Below are 19,967 nucleotides of genomic sequence, written 5' to 3'. Positions count from 1 at the left end.
AGATCTTCGACAAAACTGTATAATCATTTTCTTCATTTGATATCACTTGGGCACTAGAACTGTTACGTGCGTATACGTACGTGCAAAAAACGCGAGAGTGGAAAACAGCCCTCAGTTGGAAGAACCGGGCATTTAGGATAATCCAAACCCGTAACCAGAAATCCTGACTGATTTAATGTATTGTACTACAAATCCATGCAAGTTTACATTTCGGAATATCCAAGTACACGATCAAGCTAAAAAAATCTAAAACAGTAATTACAAATGTGTGTTACAGACAAAACTTTACTTGTAAACCTTACTTTCTTATGGAACTAGAATAATCCCTTAAATCCATCTAAATTAAATGATATAAGTGATTCTATAAAATCTCAACAAAAATGGAAACAATTAAGGCCTGGCGTGTTATTCAAATAGCCATGTTGTTAATGAGGCCACTCTTGTCCCCGTATGCTGGGGGCTGTGTCGGCTGACCGTAGCCATACGCGGGCGGCATGCCTCCCGGGTAGCCATGTTGGACAGACGATGATTGGTTGGTGGCAACAACAACTGTACCTCCTGCAGATTGCACTGGGACGCCTGTGGTGACAACAACAACTGGATCCTGAAATTTTAAGTAACTCTCAGTATTTTTATGCGGAAACACGTTTGCTTTCCCCAACTGTAAATTAGAATTCAAATTTCGCGCTTGATACTTTTCGTTTTGTTTTTTAAACGTTATAAATCACAATAAAAAATCGCTGAAAGTATCACTTGTATTATTCCCTGTGACATCAACGACCAATCAGAATCATTTCTGATTTCGATTATCCCAGAGACTTGGCATTGTAAACTTTCCGTGAAGGATTGTCTCATCCTGTACGCCTACTAAGTACTAACCAATCAAATTGCGTGTTTCATTGTGGTTATTATATAATACATAATGCTGTACTTACAACAGGAGCACAGCATGTGCCCATACAGCCAAAGATTGATGCGGCGAAGCAGGTGATGGTGATGATAATGAAGATAACAAGACAAGCAATGAATACGGAGTAAATTGTGTCAAGATCACTGCATTTCATATCATCTACAAAGAGACAAAAGATTGGGTGACGGGCCTAAAAGAGAAATTTATTTCAGATGGGTTAATTAAACTGTGCGGTCAAAAAAAATAGCAGATATGATCAGGTTGGACGTGAATAGGGCATCCGAGATCTTTGACCCATCATATCACATACATATTGAACGAAACAAACTCCGATTTATTGATTACCCTCACTAATTCTCTGCTTAGATGGTGGAGGATTATAATACGATAGTAATCCCAATAATACTATAACTCCCCACGCCCTCATCTTAAATTTCGATTATGCTTCTGTCAATTCTGTATATAATCACGTTATTAATAGCGCCAGTATCCCTCAGTAAAGTCCCAAAGTATCCCACAGTCCAGTTATGGAAGCTATAGTTATAAGCTATAGTTATGCTTCGCGATTACTGACGTCGCTGGACTCACAGCGCAAATGGATTAAGTTTTATTATTTCAAATGATATCTATTGAGATTCCTATATTAATACTTACATGTTTCATCTCTAATGTCGTACTCATCGCCATATTTGCATTTGCATCGATCATCATCAGTTGGGTGGCAACCGTAACTCGTTCTATTCTTGTACTTAATAACTTCATTCATCGCCGCTGTGAATACGATTAAAACAATCGTTGCGATCGTCGAAATGATAACGGCAATGATGTTGAAGAACAAAGCAAAGCCCATCTAGAATGAAAACAAAGTCATACGTCAGATATTTCCACTCACACCGGATTTCAGGGAGAGTTGCTCTTCGAAACGATTTCCATCTCCAAGAGATTTTGCCGCTAGTCCGCACAAGTACAGAATTCGATCTTATATAGGTTGAGTGGCATAGTCATTTTTTCTTACCTAAATCACCAATGAAAACCATAGCATATGATAAATTAGCTTGAAAATGCCACTAAAAAGGTCATACTAACTGAATATTCATGAAATTCACCAATTTTACGGGGTGAGCCACACTGGTCCAAATTTTTAGTAAATTTCTCCCACTCGTGCGGGCTCATATTGTCAGCGGACAACTTACATAAAATTGAGAGCAGTGTGTAAAACGAAAAGCTTTTAATTTTTGATGCGAAACCGATGGAAAACTGAGCCCTCCACTAGGACAAAATTTGCTGAATATGACGAACGTGGTGCACTTTAATTATAGTATTATTAATGTATTACAATTAGACATTGCTATATCCTTACTTACCACAATGGTATTTTTGCTTGCCCCAGCAACAATCGTGAGTACCCCTGGCACAGCAAACTATAATAAAAAAATTCAGACAGTGCTACTAAACTTTTTAACACTACTGAAAATGTTTTGCAAAGCTTAAAAGTATCTCTATGAAAAACAATGTATATCGATAGTTTGCCACCGTGAATAAATAAATTTTAATGAAATGAAATAAAATGAAAAATAAAAAGTATGTTTGCTGTATTATCTAAAAGTAATGGCAAAATAACGCCAAGAAGAAAATGATACTTCGAAATTACTTTCAATGTATTTTTTTCAGTGCTAATGGCGTTGACATTTATAACATTGTTGATAGCCGCATCATATTTTGATAAAAAACTCTTGTCGTTGTCAAAACTTAGTCCACCATATAATGTAAAGATTAATTAAAAGAAGAAGTGATGATATTTGGGTGGTATATGCAGAGAAGATTTTATGTTTTGAACGTTTTCCTGCAAAAATGCGTCGCAAATAAAAAGAATCCTTTTAAGAGAAGTGTATATAAAGAGTTTTAGTTTATCATAACATCGTATTTGGTAATCGCTTCCTAGAGTACAAGTTGTTCGCAACCCTGCCAGTTGTGCGAACGAGGTTTGGTTACGAAAAATTATGAAGAATTTCGAATAACTTGAAGCAATTTAACAGCGAAAATAGCTGTTTATTTTGAAACATTCTATCGAATTCTAACATGAAGTTATTGAGGTATGAAAAATGAGAAAATTTGAAAATCGTAACCACGCGATACCAAACCGCTAACATGAAACCGCAGCTTTTTTCTTTAGTTTAAATCATTGCTGTGGTGTTTGGTTTGGTTAAAATCGCATGAAATCCGGCGAGTTTTTCCGCTCAAACATCGTGGACTCTAGTTACGAGATTAACCCTATTATATATTCCCCTATATTCCAGTTACTATGCTATCTGAATTCTGAATACTTAAAATAAGTCTTCGTCAAATAAATTCAGAAATGACATGTTTGGACAGCGGTACAGGTGTCTCGCAGCCTCGCACCCAAGCGCTTTAATGATAGTAAAATATATAACTGCAATAACTGCAACGTTATATATTTTACTATTAAGGAGCCTGGGTACGAGGCTGGATGTTTAGTCACGCCTATTTTAAGCATACCCAATATTCAGGGCTCTGTCTTTTGGGGAAATTTCCCCAAAACGGGGAAATTGGTAGATTTTTGGGGAGCGATCTGGCCAGGGAATCACTTTTTTCGGGGAAATTTTTTCAAGTGTTGCTAAAACTCGTGCTTCAGTTGTTTTTGCTTGGTGTTATGTTAAATATGATTATTTTGGTCTAATTGGTCACATGTGGCCAATTAGAGTTGTACGTTATTCATGTCTAGGGAATTCCTCGGAAATCTAAGGGAAATTTTAAGAAATGTTTGAGGAATTCATCAATTTTGTTGTTGCCCTGCCAATATTAAAAGTCAACTCGAGTTAAGTGTCAAATTCAACACTTATAATCATGCGAACTTTGTTTTGCCATTCTATAGTCTATACCTGCAAATTCCCGTGGTATTTCATAAATTAGAAACGCTCAAATCCTCGTCAACTCTTGAATCGGCGAAACAAGTTTCTATGGAACGCGTGTTCCTAATTACGTGCAATATATTTGAGACAAAGGATCGTATTATTAAATTAAATTATGAATATTAAATGCCGGATATTTTATTATTAACAAATTTCATTGAAAAACTATTTTGCCGCAGCTCGATTCTTAGACATAAACCTTGTATAAGAGCACAAAGTTATAAACCCGTCTTTAATTTTTGGTCGTTTTAATCGGATGGGCATTCATTTCAAATTTCACGCACATGCAATGTCCTTAGGAGGAACTCATCGCATGAAGGCGGGTTCGAATTCCGTCTTGTAACATCGCATGTCGCTAGATAATTCGTCAGTTTTTTAAACATGTTCATTTCAGGCAGGTTAACTGTGAATTCTATCGATTTTCCTCGGCTGCCGTGGAGTGAAAATACTCAGGAATTAACATCTTAATACTACCATAATCACAAAATTGATTTAGCAGCTAGAAAGGTAGAAATGTGGTCGCCGACATGAAAATATTTACGACCGTCATGATACGATTTCGGAAGTCGGAACAGCGAGTCTTGTTAGGTTTATTCGTAATGTATAATTGTGTTTGCCGGACTACCCCGACAATATATATGAGTATCGTTGTTGTCGGCTATATTATATAAATTATAGAAACTGACTGAGACTTCGTAATCGCAACACTATCAGGTCAACATATCCGTATTCGCCATCTTCTTTCTTGACACTTATAGAGAAGCGGAAAAGGCACACGCTTGATATTTTCTTTAGTTGCTGCTGTGAATTGTTGATCATGAAGTATTTGCGCTCGACCAGAAGCGAAGTCGAGGCATTGAAAGCATAACAAGCGACAAAACACTTACATAAAGCGCCCATAATCCGACCGAAGCAGCTGTTGCCCCAGAGAGCTTGCTCGACGAAATGGCGCCACAGATCACTGTGATAATGGCAAAACCCAGCATAATTGAACCGGTCACAATCGAGCCAACCGCGGTGCTTCTTGTCATCACCATCTTGCCAAACTTTGATCGAATTCACGCAGCTATTTCTGAAGAAAATTCCCCAAATAACGGATAGAGCAACCACAGAGTGAAGCAATTCAACTTCTTGCGTCACAACACTGTCGTTTCGTAAAAATGAAAGTCATTTATGGCGGTCTTGCGCTAACCGCTGGGGCTTACGTATACAGATACTCAAGTTTCAATGATACACGACAAAGAGAATTATATCATCATTCATCAGTATGTCAATAGGCTGCCTCGCAGGCCATATATCAATAATATCTCCAAATATTTCTACATTTTTCAAGGCGCGCAAATTGTGGTGTGTGTGATCAAGGCGCGCATATTGTGGTGTGTGTGAGCTGGGCGGGAAGGGGAGAGAGGGCGCTACGGGGGTGGACTCTCAACTTTTGTTTAAAATTAGTGCTAAGCGTCGGACCTGTATAGGACGAAAAAGGTCGGTCCGGAAAACAACGAAGGGCAAAATTCCTGTGTTTCCCCGGCGTCTTTTCACACAGATTATTTTGAATTTTTTTTCTGAGATCTTTAATTTCACAGCGATGGCGGGTATTTGAAGTTGTAGGACACTCTTCCCATAAGGAAAGTAAGTTTACACTTTATCTTTCTTTAGTGTCATTGTTACTTTTATTATTTTTTCACCTTCGGTCCCTCGCCTCTCTTCTCGGTGTCAAATCAGAGACAAATCTCTCCTCTCTTACCGGGGCCTATATTTCAATTGTGGGCCCTGCGCTCGGATGCGGTCAAAATGTTAATGGTTTTCTCTTACTTGCGACACAGCCTCAAATTTTCATAGCAGCGTGGGGTACGCGCGCGAAAGACAAAAACGCCTGTTTAAATGAAGACACCATTCTCTTTCGGTTGATTTAGAATTACTTAATAAACTATACAATGTGCTTTCTAATTTATTTTATACACCTTTTTACGAACTGATTGGGGAATTTAAAAGCGAAATAAACGCGGGAAAGTTTCGTTATTAAGTACCAGCCTGCTTCACGGTGGGTCATGCATTTAGGTCATACACCCTAAGACTGTCGCTACGCCTTCCTATTGAGTGTTATTCTGCGGGCAGGTTTTCTATTCCGCAGGCTAGTCCAGACATTTTTAAAGGACAATATTGTCAACAAGAGGTTGATCGTCTGTTGTCGGGACGGACGGAGACGATGTTTTTTGAAACCCGAACGTTTGGACTGGCACACCTGTGTACGCCTGCAACATCGAGCCAGCTGTATTCTGTGGTATCATTGGGTGGTAGTTCATCTGCGATTGGCTGGAAGACTGGGAATTAATGATCACCGTTGATTGTGGAGTTGGAACAGTCGCGATAATAACTGGTTGCTGTTGAGAAAAGATGAACAGCATTAAAAATCAATCACCAATCAATCAGATTGCGTATGGCGATTAACAGTAGCTCAGTTGCAAATGGTAGTGTTTGTCAGGATCAGAAGCGCACTACTAGGGCAGGAGTCGGAGGGCTCAACCCCCCTGGTGAAATTTTGTGCCCCTCCTGAGAAAATCATTTTTATGTTGTCAATACCACAAGAGTCTGTATGTAATCTTGCCCATCGGTATCGAAATTGTCCATCAATAATGCCACATTGAAATCCTGCCCAGAATGTTTAGCACGAACCTTGTCTCGAATCACACTGCCGGCCTGGCCCCACCACTGACCACTTTTGCACAAATTTAAAAGCATTTAAAGTTCCCCGTACGTGTACGTGCGAGGAGCATAAAAAACGCGTAAGTGGAAAGCAGCCTTAAACGGAGTGATGACTAAAACGTACCGGTGGTGCACAACACGTTCCTGCACAGCCGATGATGCAACCTGTAAAACTTGTTATGGTCAAAAGCACCATCAAGGTTGTCATGGTAACAACGATAGCGAATATTTTATGATAGGTATCGCAGCCAAACCCATCTGAAAAGATAAAGTGAAGATTAATTAACAGTTGAATTGGGGCATTCATTGTTGAGAAAGTGTTCAGTTTAAGAAAAAAAACTAGCCATTGTTAACGGCATTTCCCTTATTTTCCCAATTTTGAAAGCTAAACCATTTTTGGATAATGTGTATAAAACACGAACTATATCCATTAAGACACCTATCAATATGCCATTTCTAAAAACCTCCATATACAGTAACCATAACTGACGTTTTGTGTACAAAGTGATGGCAGAATATAAGGAAAAATATGCTGATTTGGAAGAAGAACCCTGAAGTGTTGTCCTTGAGTTGATCAATAGGAATATACGATATAAAACCGTCTGCGGTTTTTGTTCCGCACTTTTGCTTTCCAATTTTTACAATAACAAAAACTAAGCTAGGTTCATCACGCTAGTAATGTACTCGCTAGAAATTACTTTGCTTCGTCTTCGTTAAGTTTAACGGACGTTCACAATTATGAGCTCGAAAAAGAATTCGTTTGATACTGAAGCAATGATCTGAGTTGGATTGTAGCTTGGCAGTTAATATTGACCGCATACGTTTCATTCCGTAGAAAAATCTAGCGATACATTGGAGGTTCGACGTGAATCGATGTAACGTAGCATGATTCTCCTTGCTATGAAAGCAGGGGCGTAGGAAGCATATTTAAGTTGGGGGGAGGCCATAACGTCTAGGGCACTTGCCTGATGAAAAGGGCATTTAACATCGGCACATATTATTGTTGAAAAAAGTTGAATTATATTATTATATTGTTGCGTTGGCATAGACGTTTCCACAAAGAAAAGGGCACTTTACCTCAGCAAAAGGGTACTTTTTCTGTGATTTTTAAAGTTGGGGGGCCTTGGCCCCCTTGCCCCCCCCGGTTCCTACGCCCCTTTATGAAAGGGCTCAATATAGAGAATGAAATTGCCCTGAATAATTATGTTATCCAATGGCAATGGATGTATTCAAATTCGCCTTTAATGCTTTTTGGCAAATCCAAACGGCAAAGATTAAATTGCAATTTGAGTGAAGTTCTTTAAGTTTCGTTGCAGCTAAGTCATTAATTCGTGCTACGCTTTTAAACATGAACACGTAATTTCAGATTGCACATTATACCGCAACTAACTTATTTACATTATACATTTAACTTTCGGATCCACTTACACTGCTGGTGATTGCATCCCGAATGCGACAAAATTGCCCAGAATGAGATGCACACCAGAGCTGCCACGGTAGAAACTACTGTCGTCACGATGTTGAAGAAAAGAGCAACAGTCAGCTGGAACAGAATCGAGTGAAATATTTCATTATTTAATTTGTGGCACAAAATGTGATTCTTGGCAGTCAGTATATTATGGGACAGTGGGACTAAACAACTATATAGGCTAAACAACTGGAGACTGAATAGAATTTCACAGAGCATTTATTTCTCTGGTTAAGCATCTTTCAAAAAGTTGCAAATTGGCTTCTATATGTCTATATGTCATAAAGTAACAGCCGCCGTCTCTGTTACACACCTAAAAACTCTGAGCCCGCGGTCTATCAGCATGCAACAATGTTGTGCTGCCATTATTGTTCACACTTGTCAAAAACACTGAACAATATTGTTGAAAATGAATTGGGTGTGACAATATTGTTCGATGTTGATAACAACTCTGAACAATGTGGGCAGCACAACATTGCTCCATCCTGTTCATATCAATGTTGCATCAACCTGATTGCTTTTAAGCTTCTTGTATCTACTGAGCATGCGTCGTTGACGCTACTCTGCATGATCGCTACATATATCGGTTTCATTACATGCCATATATGATATATATGAATATGATTGATCTGACTTACTGCCAATACATTTTTCGTCTTTCCTGCAACAATTGATAACACACCAGGAACGAGAAACTGAAGAAAAAAGTAACCACGAAGATATTCAGTCAGTTGATTAAGCCCGGCGAAGTTTCACAGTTTAGGGTTCGCTGTATAATTAGAGGATTTTGGATATAAATATAAATCTTCATTGCCAATTTTTCAGTTCGGCAAACCTTCAAATAATAAAACTATAGCCGATAGTTCGAGTTAAGTATACATCGCAAAATGCAAAGATTTTTTGGCTGGCAAAGCCGCAAAGATACTTACTTAACAAAAGAAAACTCGGATAATTTGTAACTAGGATAGTTTCAAAATTTAGATTTTCGTCTAAAACTGATCGCCCGTGCAGCTGCTGTTTTATAAAGAACAACTTATGGTTGCATGTTCCGAGAAGTTTATATAATCTTGATTACGCGAACTCAGACAGGCCATGTATTTTTTCAATTTTGTGCTGAGATGCGGGAAAGTAGACCCAGGTTACATTGAACAAGTGATTATACGAAGAATGTATATGATGCCATGTTGACACAAAAAGCACTTTGTTTCGTATGTAAAATCGAATGTAAAATTTAATTTAGGGTAGGCAGGAAATGGCTTGCAAGAGTTAGCTGAGAAATATATAATTCGTGATAATTCATAATATTAATAAACTTAAATTCCCGAAACTCGAACGACTGAGTTAAAACAAGTCTTACAAATGGACTTGAATCTCTCACAAGCTACTGGTCTACAGCTGAGTACACGCATATCCTCAGATTCCGGCACAGATACCGGCTTAAATTCCCTGGGTCCTTTGTCGGAGGTTTATACTTTATAACATAAGAATCACTGAAGTCCAGTTTGGAAAATGATTCGCTTGAAACATATTATAAAACGACGGCGCCTTTCCTCCCACTTTAGAGCAAAGTGAGAATTTAAAAGTAATCTTGAGTGCACGCACTACCTCCCAAATTAACATTTTCAATTTGCACGTTGGTCCAAGCCAGCACTGATTAGATCGCATTTGTATGTTTAAAAAGTTCCGCCCGCGCCATCTTAAAGATCTGAAAAAGTTCCATGCACCGTACTGAGTCCGGATCGACACATATAGGCATTGCCAGTCGATACAACATGGCATGACAACCCTGCATCTTTAGTTTGAATCCTACGGAGAAAACTGATTTTACATCAATGCATATGGACTTGGCAAACGACGAACGGTAGCTAAGAGATTCTGCCGACATGGACGATAATCGCCCCGCGACTAACAAATGGCGTGGGTTTGTGATGGCAATTCACGTTCTGTGAAGATCCACTGTAATAATTTTATTTAGACATGTTTTAAGAATTGCTGACTGAGTATCCTTATTGCTCCTACTTTCCACAAAACATTTCACTTCTCTTGTATGTGGGATTAACCTGATAGATCAAACCATGCAATAAATATAAACGTTCTCTTTCACTCTCGAATTCGCGAGGTATTTTGTCTCGGTAAAATTTTCCGTATCTAACTGATTCAAGCACACTAGGCGCAATGTTGAATTGATATCAATATTGATATTTGCACCATCGCCCAGCAAGAACCAAACGTTGTCAAACAGTGAAAACAAAAGTATAAACATACTGTGTACTTACGACTAGAGCCCAAAAGCCTGTTGACACCGAGGCATGCCCGGAGTAGCTCGTAACGGCGACCACACCGACAATGATGGACACGGTGGCCGAAAGGAGCTCTATAACACCAATGGCGATGGACACAGTCGAAACGGTGCTGCTCATCGACGACATTTTTGACAGGAGATTTGAAGAAAGGCGCTGTAGTTATGCGGTTTGTATGAAATGCAATTCACTTGGTATCTCATCGGGAGCATATGGCTTTAAGCAATCTAATAGATATGTCGCTTTAATAATTAAACACTAATGCATGACGTCAGGAGAGGGCAGCTGCGTGCAGTGATATATTTACGACAAGGATATAATAGATTTACAGGGACGTCTGAACGATGCGGGGCGAAAGTGGGCAGATTTTCGTGAAGGGCGCGTCTGTATAGGGACGCGTGCAAAGCATCTTCGCGGGAACTTCCGGTTTCGTCCTCTTTTGAATCGTATAAAACCAATATATTTTTCTTTATATGTACTTTGAAAAATCCAGCAGTTCTCAACATTTCGTAGTATTTAGTAGCTTTTAAAACGTTTTAAAATGTTTTTTTTTAAAAGACGGCCATGTTGTCTAAGCTTGTTACTTAACGCAATTTAATTCAGTAAGATTTTAGTAAGTTGTTTTGTAGTTGTCTTGTTGATGATAAAATCTTAAATACTTCTACAACGTACAGCCTATTTGAAATTTCTGCGAAACCAGTTAACGTTTGATGACGTATTTTTCCTTAACAAAAAACAAAGACTTTTGGCTAACGCTTTTACCGTGACTGCATGGGAATTAATCGCTACTACCTCTCCCCCCCCCTGGACATTTCAAAACCGGGTTTTATCAAGAAGGTAAGGTAAATGATTTTGATATATGAGAGTGTATGTTAGTTGGACATTCTTCGTTTGCGTTGAATAGTCGAGTACGCAGGTTTTTAACTTATGAATCGAAACTAAAAAGAGCGGAAATCATAACACAGTCCAATATAATTATAGAGAGCATTTTAAGTGTTGTGATGGGCAAGAATAAAGCCAATTTCTATGGAAATTAAGTCATACTCTATATTTGCACCATTAAGGATTGTATTTTAGGAACTGCTTAAGTATACTTGGGATTTCCGGGGCGAGAATTTGCTTATTTATATAGTAACTGTGTATAGTTTGAATTGACTAGCAGAACAGTGATACTCAATATGCTTTACCACTTTCTGTTGCTCTGATCCAGGAATCGTATAACGTGTTTATATTTACACAGCTTAATTGGTTTGAGTAGAATGTTAGAAGAAATTCTTGCCGGTTTTCTTTCGATATTTTCTGCGTTCACCTTGGACACGCCGCAACTGTTCCGGGATAAAGCGAACAACCATCCCGACTCCTGCGAGACAGCGCTATGGCAAAACGAAACACACAGCGAATATGGTACATTTAATGAGGAGAGCGTCTCATTTATCCACGCCAAATCTGGATACGTACAACTGACCGAGGAAGATAAATCAGTGCAAGTCAAGCCCACGATCCGTCAGTCTCTCGTGAGAAGTCTTAAGACAAATCTCAGCATCACCTCATCCGTCCTCATTCTCTCCGCGATCGGGATTGCTTTCCTGTATTTTGACATGAGAACTTGCGATTTGTGTTTCGAGTGGAAAACTCACAACAATACCATACCGTTTGCCGTCATGAGGTTCAAATTGATCGGTGACTGCATTCAGGGGATCTTGCTAAATTTTTGGCTTCCAGCAAGTTTGGTGGTCTTGTTCGGGTGGCCTGAGTTCAAGAAGCGTTATGTTCTAACTGTATTTGTGGGTCTTCTATTTGGTGTGATTGCCACGATGTATTTGACGTTTCTACTGTTGTTCGGTGCTTACGATACGGACGTTGTGTATCGTGTGCCTGGTAATGTACTGTTTGCAGCCAATCTGATAGTAGGATGTCATCTTGTTGTCCGGAAAGTCAGAGAAGCCCATCCAACGGTCACCTATTCCGACGTTCAGATAATGTCAGTCATTTCCACGGAATTCTTAGCTTCCTTTGTGATTGCAATGTACTATAGATATGCTGCGGTTCCTTGGTTCAACTCCCTGAACAACGAAATCTATAAGTTCATCGTGGCCACCATGATACCATTGCTGACGTTGCTCCCAACCGCTGTATGCAGGCACATGGCCTTGTGGCGTTCCTCGGAGATAATCGAACCTCAACGAAGTTTCGTACTTTTGTATTTCATGCGCGGGGCAAGCATCACCTTGTATCGCATCATGCAAGCGGACTTCAAGAGCATTTGGCTGTTTATCGGTCTGTCCTTATTCTCTGGCGCATCGAGCGTGCTTCGAACAGCAACGATGAACATTCGAAATCGCGTTTGGGCTCAAGTTTTTAAGTTGTTGAGAAGAACCTGTTGTGCATCGCTGCGACAACTGCCCGTGAACACACCTCATTCAAGACGATTGAAGGCCGACACCGAAATACAAAATATGCTATTCGAGAACAACACTTTGATAATCAGTCAAGCGTACCTGGCCTTGTATATGATCATAAGTTTTGAACTCTCAGATTGGAGCGTGTTACGTGAATCCCTCGTGAGGCTCGCAATCGGATTGTCCATTGAATTCTTTTTTAACTTTTTGTCGATTTTTATACACATTCACTGGTATAACATTCCAATTCCGCGCGTTTGGTGGCGATGCTGGCGTAGACACATCGTAGCGAATGCTGTGATCCTTGTCGTGGTTGTCTGTTACTTCACTAGCGTTTTGCTGACGGTGTTTCAAGTTCGAATGCACGATTCTCAGGCGTACCCAATAAGAAACTGCTCCTTGCCGTTTGAAAACTGGCGTTAGATTAACGATAACGCATTATGATATAGTTCATTAAGGCAAAAAGCTGGAAGAGCATGCTGAATGTGAATCTGGATTAAGACAAACCGATTTAGGATTAGTATACCAATTACCAATGGTCAGGGTTGGGCTGGTAATAGTAATTCTATGTCCAGAAGGGACAAATATTAATATTTAATCAGTTATTTTATTCGTTAGGGTTAATAGTTTCTTAAGGGTTGGGGTGAGGTTAGGGATTAAAGCCAGGATTATATACGTGGATTCTGGACTTTGAATTACTACGACTAGGGTGGACTCTATATGTTAACTGGAACGATATCTCGGAGCTGCCATTTTTTTGAGCATAGTCTCTTACTCAACTGAGGTTCCACTTCAAATGGTTTAACCATCGATTAAGAACAAGCACCTCACGATCTCCGTCTCTCATCGACGAGAATGTATGAGTGCATTCCTCAGGTCTAACAGCTCTGCATGACAGAAGAAACTAAATTCAAACAAACACTGTCTGTGGTCACCGGTAGATTTAAAGTCCTACATTATAGCATGAAATTATAATAACACAACACACATTTGTAATTATATCTGGTCTGTGCGACTGGAACGCACTTGAAACAGCATTTTTGAGAGCACTTCTCTCTTGTTTATAAAAAGATACTTGTTGAATACCTTTGAAGTTTGATCTTATAAACAAAAAAAACTCACACACCTTCAATGACCGAAGTGTGTGGGTCTCGACTGCCCTTGCGTGCTCGAAGAGGCTGAACTGAAAGAGGGTGGACGCTACCTTCCTCTACCTTTCAGTCTCGCTTGCTGCGAGGGACACCAGTAATAAGTGGTCCTAAATAGCTTTCCACTGTCAGGTGCACAAGCAGTTGGTAAGTTCCCAAGTGGACAAATACTGGTGTTAGAGTGAGTAAATTTTCTGAAATGCTTCATTCTCAACGTCCGGGTCCGATAGTTGCTTATGGTTGCATGGTTGCTCAATTTCTTCATCAACTGTTAGCCGCCTGTTTTTAAAAATTGTTCGCCACGAAAAGATGTAAATTGGTGCGTTTTGCTGCATTTTACGCTAAGAAGTTTATCTTTTTACGCCAGTCAATCAGAAGGTGTGAGCAAGGCCGGTCAATAAGCACGTTAAATGCATATACCGAGTTTGCCTATGTTTAGATTTTCGACGACCCGGTTTTAAACATTGACACTGGAAAGACGTCTGCCGTTTCATGATTTCAGTTTTACTAGTTTAACGCCAAACACACTGACATTGTGGAGATCACGCGCCATTACGCTATAGACATGCACGCACGACTCAACTGGTTCAAGGGATATCTGATTTTTTATCTGTGTTCGGAATGCCCCTTGGCTTGGCTTTGCTTTGCTTTGAAACTGACAACTTTCGCTTCTTTTCACCTCGGAGTAAAAAAGAAAAACAAACAAGGGCACAAAATTGACACATGCATTAGGACTTCCTGTGTTTTCGCAAAAACCTCATCAATCAACGACCACGCAGCGAATAAAACGGTCAAATACGGTTGAACATTTTTCATTTCCGTCCATCAACTGCTGAGAAGCGCGAAACCAAACTCTCCCAGAAGAAGAAGCTATGAAATCGGTTGTTGTATTATCGCTTTTGTTGTTCTGTGTTTTGCCAAAGAACAGTGAACAAACCTTTTGGAGATTCGCCGAGACTACTCCAGCACCAACAACGACATTGCCATCGGATTCCAATGCTCCGATTTACCAAAGTAAATACCGTTTAGTGCAATGTTTTATTCACTTCTTCGATGCTATACTATCAAACCTTCAGCTCATGGCAGTTCACTTCACCCTCAGTTCACTTCTTTTATGTTTTTAGAACTGCAAATAATTCCACCTCCACAAAAGACTGCAGAGACGGTGCTGGAAAATTTCTTTGATTTTTATCCGGTGGCCGGAAATCGCAATAGAAGGTCCGTGGTTCTGGAAGATATCGTTTTTGTGCTGGACGGTTCTGGGTCAGTTCCTGAATGTGAATTTCGTCAGGGCTTGAAGGCGTTCACACAAGCGATAGAGATGTGCGAGACCCCCAGAGGTGGTAAGATATACAGCTGTCGACACGCTGCGGTCACTTTTTCTTCGCTTGCAAAAGTCGACTTCTCTTTCCTTTCTTCTGCGCAAGCAAGTCAGCGAATTGGTTCAATCCCGTATCCCGGTGGCAGCACAAACACACAAGCAGGGTTGGCTTTTGCTAAGGACCTGCTTTTGAAAGGTACTGTACGATATAATCTATTAAAGCGTTACTATATATAGCCCTCGAAATTTAAGATCTACATTCAAAAATTAACCTATACAACCTAAGTTAATTAAGCCTTTGTTTGGGGATGAACCATAACCAGTGGCGTAGCTAGCCCGACGATTTTGTCCCGCTATGTAAATTTCGAGTTATTATAATTATTCATGTCTTTAGAAATCTATTGTTTTCACAGTCCGTGAACACGAAAATATTAGCATAGCGGGACAAATCGACAGGCTGGCTACGCTACTGACCATAACAGTAATTATTACATCACGAATATGAACTGTTGAAACATATTTTTTACTTGTTACCTGACTAGTACTTTTACCATTGGTTCAAATGTACATTCACAAGTATCCATTGAAAAGGCATCCATCATAAATCATCTTGATATCAATGCAACAACATTAATTCAACTGAATTAGCAGTTTTTTAACTGCACTGAGTTAATTTGCAGTCATCTTACCGGATTCTCAAGTTTTCCAACGAACAAATTCGAAGTCCAAAAAATGGAAATCAACAGCAGTGCATGTACAGCCCTGTAAGATACACCCAAGACATCTATAGTTGGCAATAGTGCATTATAAGATGCGTATGCAGCTACTTGAATGTCTTTTCAACATAGGAAGCCGACGCTTTTCAAAATTGAAGGTCCTTCTCATAACGGATGGACAATCGAATGTAAATAAATCGATGACAGTACCAAAGGCTCAGGAGCTGAAGAAAATGGGTGTTCAAATCTCTGTTGTGGCCGTAAGCGACCTTGATACAGATGCGATAAAGGAAATGGCTCATGTAGCCTCCTCTCCGGCGATCAAACACGTTTTCCGCGTTCAGAGTGTCGGGAAACTTGCATACGTTTTCGATATGGCTTTTGAGAAGTTAAAAAGCGGTCAATACAAAGTAAAACCGTACAGATCTCCATGTTAGAAACAAACTTGGAACTCATGATGAACAAGGTTAAAGATCTATGGTGCATGCATGCATGTATGTGATTTCGATGAATAGAATAGTTTGATTGTTGAGTATATATAGTCAGCAGAATGGTAGGGATTGAAATGATTGACATGGTTGAGTATATAGTCAGCTGAATGGTAATCGCAATAAAGAACATAACAATCATCCTTGAAATATTGTGTCTCGATTTCGAGTTGACCCTCGGGAATTAAATACGTCAAATGAAATGAAACACAAGAATATACAAACTTCAATGAATCTCATTTCCTGTTTTTAGATATATCGGTGAGATAATTACAATCTTGATCGCGTAAAAAAACTGCTAATTTGAGTGGTTGAGACAATGAATCAAAATGATCGATTATTTCCGCTATATTTTTCTATTCCTATCATAATAGCACGACGTCTTCCCCTAAAATAAACTTATGATTCTGATGCAAACTTGTTAAAGAATAAATCTCGTGACCTAAATTTGTTTCCACTTCAATAGCCTTAAACGAAATCAAATTAACTTGCATCGCATGACACCGCGGAAATTGGTATAGGCTTAGCCGCAATTCTCGATACTTAGACTTCAAACTTGGTGAGGAAAAAGATTTATAAATATTCAAGAAAATATGTCTTGCACAAAAGATTTGAAGCTTGCTCACGGTAAAAACGAATCGTCTGAATTAATAACCCTTGTGTATACTTTAAGCCTCAAAATGGCCATTTCACAGCGGTCAGATGTGTATGATGAACTGTCAAAAGATTGCAGAATGCGTATTCAGAAGAAAAATTGAACTTTTTTAAGATATTCAAAAGGTTTCTCTTTGATAGGGCGATACAGAAATGCACAATTGTGAACCAGCGATTAGATTTTCGGGTTGAAACGTCTTAAACACCAATTTCTGCGGTGTCGCATCGCATAGGGGTCTGGATTAAACCCCGCCGCACACGAGAGCTGAGCTAAAGACCTCGCGAGGCTGTTAGCGCAACAGGTTACTCTCGTGTGCGGATGGTTTTCGGGCTGAGCTAACTGCCTCGCGAGGCGGCTTAGCTCATGCAGCTGATCACATCTCTCATGTGCGGCGGGCTCAAGCGCCACGTAGGCTTTCCATTTGGATGTGTATTGAGCAATGGCCGCCAATGAGCATACTACGAACTCATGGTTAAATTTCTAGGTTTTATAAGATTTTATGGGTTGCAAAAGACCGTAAGATAGGGTGACATTCATGTCATGCGGTCTGATTTGATCATATGATCTGTTTACGAAGGGCAAGAGATCTATACAGGGTGTCTCAAAAAAAACGCAACTACTTAAATATGCAAGACATTAATACAGCTCTAAAGCGCAATAGATACGCACCTCTGGGAATTGAAAATGGCTCTTAATCCTTCATTTAAAATGCTAAAAGTCATTTTAGCTGAACTGTGGTGCAAACCCGAACAATATTAATATTCTTGCATATTTAAGTGGTTGCCTGTATATACCCAGAGGTGAAACTATGAGATTAATGATAGTGCGCTTTAACTTGTCAAGAGACAGGATCCATTCGTGAAGTTTTCAAGTGTTGAGAAATTAGAGTTTGCGAAAATGTTTTTGTTGGGTCAACTTTCAAAACAGTTTGTGAAGGGTTGAACGTTTCACACATTGCTTTGACTGCATTTCAAAAGGAGTGTTTACCTTGTTAATGTGATTAGGCCTGATTCACACTAGCTCCTTTCAATGAAATGATGAAATCAGGCTGTATTACTTTCCAATAGACAAAGTATTTTTCGCTCTATAGTGACCTCAGAAAAGTGTTTTTGCATGTCCTCGTTTACTGGAAGTGTAAATCGGGCTCCCGAACTGTAGTTAATATTTCAGGTCGTCTCTTAAAACACGCTCAGTGCACGGCAGAATATCACAATATAGACAAGGTGCAGTTTCTGACTACGTATGTTCCATTAACAGCACCAACCCCCTTCACACGCGTTTGAAAAACTGTGAGGAGGACTGAACTAAAGTACGAACCCATCACCATGACAATGATGACGTTAGCCAACATATGTCGTTTCCAGTGCTTCGACCACACCACGTTATGTGTATAATTGAACAAAATTAGATAAGACATTGAAAAAGAAGTCGATTCCAATGCCAATAGCGACGTTCCTCAAAGTCTCGTAAATGATGGACGAAACAGAAAGTTTAAAACTTTCTACAATGTACAAGACCAAGATCCCTTGACTTAGAACTAGTGTAATGTACTCAAAAAGCATGTTTTGAATTTCTAAATCCGCTCTTAACCTTCTGTAGTGTGGTGTGTCACGAGGCATTTCGTGAAGTCTTTGACAGCAAACAGTTCGCTTCAACCGTGAGATGATGTAACTCCACAATCTCATTCTTACGCGATAGGTTGCTTTCTTCAAAAAGTTAAAAACGCCGGAAAATAATGAAAGTCCAACGAACAGCCAAATGTTTGTGAAGTCCGCTTGCATGGTACGGTATAAGTAAATTACTCCACCTCGGATAAAGTACACCAGCACAAAACTCCGACCAGGATGTACTACCTCGGAACTCCGCCTCAACGCGATGTGCTTCAGAATTACTGCAGGAATGATGACCGACACAGGCGCCATAGCAGCGATCGTAAATTTATATTGTTCTTCTTTTACACCATTGAAGAAAGGAACTATGCCGTATCTGTAAACGTATGCCAGTAGAGAACCCAGGAGAAATTCTGACGATACCAAAGACAATATATGGAAATTAGAATAAGATGTGGTCTGCTCACCAGAGCGAATATTGCGTAATACCACAATACTACAAATGATTACTCCAGTGAAATCAAGTACATTTACAGGGTATCTATAATACATATGCCTGCCGTAGACCCCCAAAAGCAGTAAAATTATGTAATAGATAACTGTCGTTAATCCAAAAATAACAGAGATATAAAAAGTAGAAAAGTACTTCATTTTAAAAACGTTCCAGCTGAACAGCACAGCGGTTGTCAGGGGAAACCAAAGGTTTATTATTATTGCTTCCACACTGTCGCCAAGCACTCGAAGTCGTTTTACAGACAACGGTAAACTGTGGTTGTGATATTCCCATTCCATGCAAAGATCAGTTGTCTTCAAATCCAGATATAAAAACGCCAGCATGAAAGCTGTCATGGGCATAATAGCGATGGTTATACTTAGACTTGTCCAAAGGCTTTTGCAAATGGACTTCCGATAACTCACAAGCTCAGATGAGACATCACCAAACCTTCGATAGTCTGTTGATCTTTCTCTAGTTAATTCAGGCAAGGAGGAAGTCAATACGTCGACATTATTGAAGTTCTCGTATTCTTTGTTAATATATGGCAGCCATTTATCTTCGACTACCGGACGGCTTTCACTGTCGTCTCCGTTTGTTTGACGAGGCTGTTCTCGGAAAGACACACGCGGCGTTTCGCTTGTGAAAAGTGAAAACACTGACAAAATCATCCCTATAATTTCTTCCAGCATTATGCAATATCATTAAGGAAACGATGACACTTAAAAAGAATTGTTTCTCTTCCGCCGTGATAATAGAAGTTCCGCTATTTAATCTCTATGAACATTAAGCCCGTTTACACTACAATTATTTTTGGCACACCAGA

At 39.6% G+C, this 19,967-nt stretch overlaps 4 protein-coding genes across 4 annotated transcripts; 1 reads left to right on the top strand and 3 right to left on the bottom strand.

Moving 5' to 3' along the window:
- Positions 1-161: 161 nt before the first annotated feature.
- On the bottom strand, positions 162-5,042 carry LOC114522938. The gene is made up of 5 exons (XM_028543724.1): positions 4,728-5,042; positions 2,275-2,331; positions 1,565-1,760; positions 936-1,069; positions 162-604 (listed from the first exon to the last, which is right to left on the bottom strand). Exons 1-5 carry the CDS (start codon positions 4,875-4,877, stop codon positions 410-412), a joined length of 732 nt encoding a protein of 243 aa, XP_028399525.1. The 5' UTR covers positions 4,878-5,042; the 3' UTR covers positions 162-409.
- Positions 5,043-5,565: 523 nt separating this feature from the next.
- On the bottom strand, positions 5,566-10,528 carry LOC114522910. The gene is made up of 5 exons (XM_028543692.1): positions 10,288-10,528; positions 8,650-8,706; positions 7,972-8,086; positions 6,668-6,801; positions 5,566-6,221 (listed from the first exon to the last, which is right to left on the bottom strand). The coding sequence occupies exons 1-5, from the start codon at positions 10,438-10,440 to the stop codon at positions 5,988-5,990; spliced, it is 693 nt and encodes a 230-aa protein (XP_028399493.1). The 5' UTR covers positions 10,441-10,528; the 3' UTR covers positions 5,566-5,987.
- A 4,162-nt stretch (positions 10,529-14,690) lies between these two features.
- LOC114522918 (collagen alpha-1(XII) chain-like) lies at positions 14,691-16,553 on the top strand. The gene is made up of 3 exons (XM_028543700.1): positions 14,691-14,872; positions 14,983-15,375; positions 16,028-16,553. The coding sequence occupies exons 1-3, from the start codon at positions 14,731-14,733 to the stop codon at positions 16,330-16,332; spliced, it is 840 nt and encodes a 279-aa protein (XP_028399501.1). The 5' UTR covers positions 14,691-14,730; the 3' UTR covers positions 16,333-16,553.
- Positions 16,554-18,420: 1,867 nt separating this feature from the next.
- Positions 18,421-19,295, bottom strand: LOC114522785. The gene has a single exon (XM_028543533.1). The coding sequence runs from the start codon at positions 19,198-19,200 to the stop codon at positions 18,421-18,423; it is 780 nt and encodes a 259-aa protein (XP_028399334.1). The 5' UTR covers positions 19,201-19,295.
- Between the last annotated feature and the right edge of the window lie 672 nt (positions 19,296-19,967).

This window comes from Dendronephthya gigantea, unplaced genomic scaffold, assembly GCF_004324835.1.
Source record: "Dendronephthya gigantea isolate DGI-Jeju-01 unplaced genomic scaffold, DenGig_1.0 000024F, whole genome shotgun sequence".
NCBI lineage: Eukaryota > Metazoa > Cnidaria > Anthozoa > Malacalcyonacea > Nephtheidae > Dendronephthya > Dendronephthya gigantea.
Note: the sequence above shows the minus strand (reverse complement) of the source record. Positions and strands in the feature narration are given on the sequence as shown.

Bases quoted from the DNA above. Each gene is read 5' to 3' on its own strand.
- LOC114522938 (XM_028543724.1), bottom strand. From the start codon at position 4,877: ATGGTGATGACAAGAAGCACCGCGGTTGGCTCGATTGTGACCGGTTCA. The intron at 2,332-4,727 runs GTAAGTGTTTTG...TTTTTATTATAG, and splicing joins TCGGATTATGGGCGCTTTAT to TTTGCTGTGCCAGGGGTACT. The intron at 605-935 runs GTAAGTACAGCA...TTAAAATTTCAG, and splicing joins GCACATGCTGTGCTCCTGTT to GATCCAGTTGTTGTTGTCAC.
- LOC114522910 (XM_028543692.1), bottom strand. From the start codon at position 10,440: ATGTCGTCGATGAGCAGCACCGTTTCGACTGTGTCCATCGCCATTGGT. The intron at 8,087-8,649 runs GTAAGTCAGATC...ATTCTGTTCCAG, and splicing joins AGACGAAAAATGTATTGGCA to CTGACTGTTGCTCTTTTCTT. The intron at 6,222-6,667 runs GTACGTTTTAGT...TTTTCTCAACAG, and splicing joins GAACGTGTTGTGCACCACCG to CAACCAGTTATTATCGCGAC.
- LOC114522918 (XM_028543700.1), top strand. From the start codon at position 14,731: ATGAAATCGGTTGTTGTATTATCGCTTTTGTTGTTCTGTGTTTTGCCA. The intron at 14,873-14,982 runs GTAAATACCGTT...TTATGTTTTTAG, and splicing joins CAATGCTCCGATTTACCAAA to AACTGCAAATAATTCCACCT. The intron at 15,376-16,027 runs GTACTGTACGAT...TTTTCAACATAG, and splicing joins TAAGGACCTGCTTTTGAAAG to GAAGCCGACGCTTTTCAAAA.
- LOC114522785 (XM_028543533.1), bottom strand. From the start codon at position 19,200: ATGTATTATAGATACCCTGTAAATGTACTTGATTTCACTGGAGTAATC.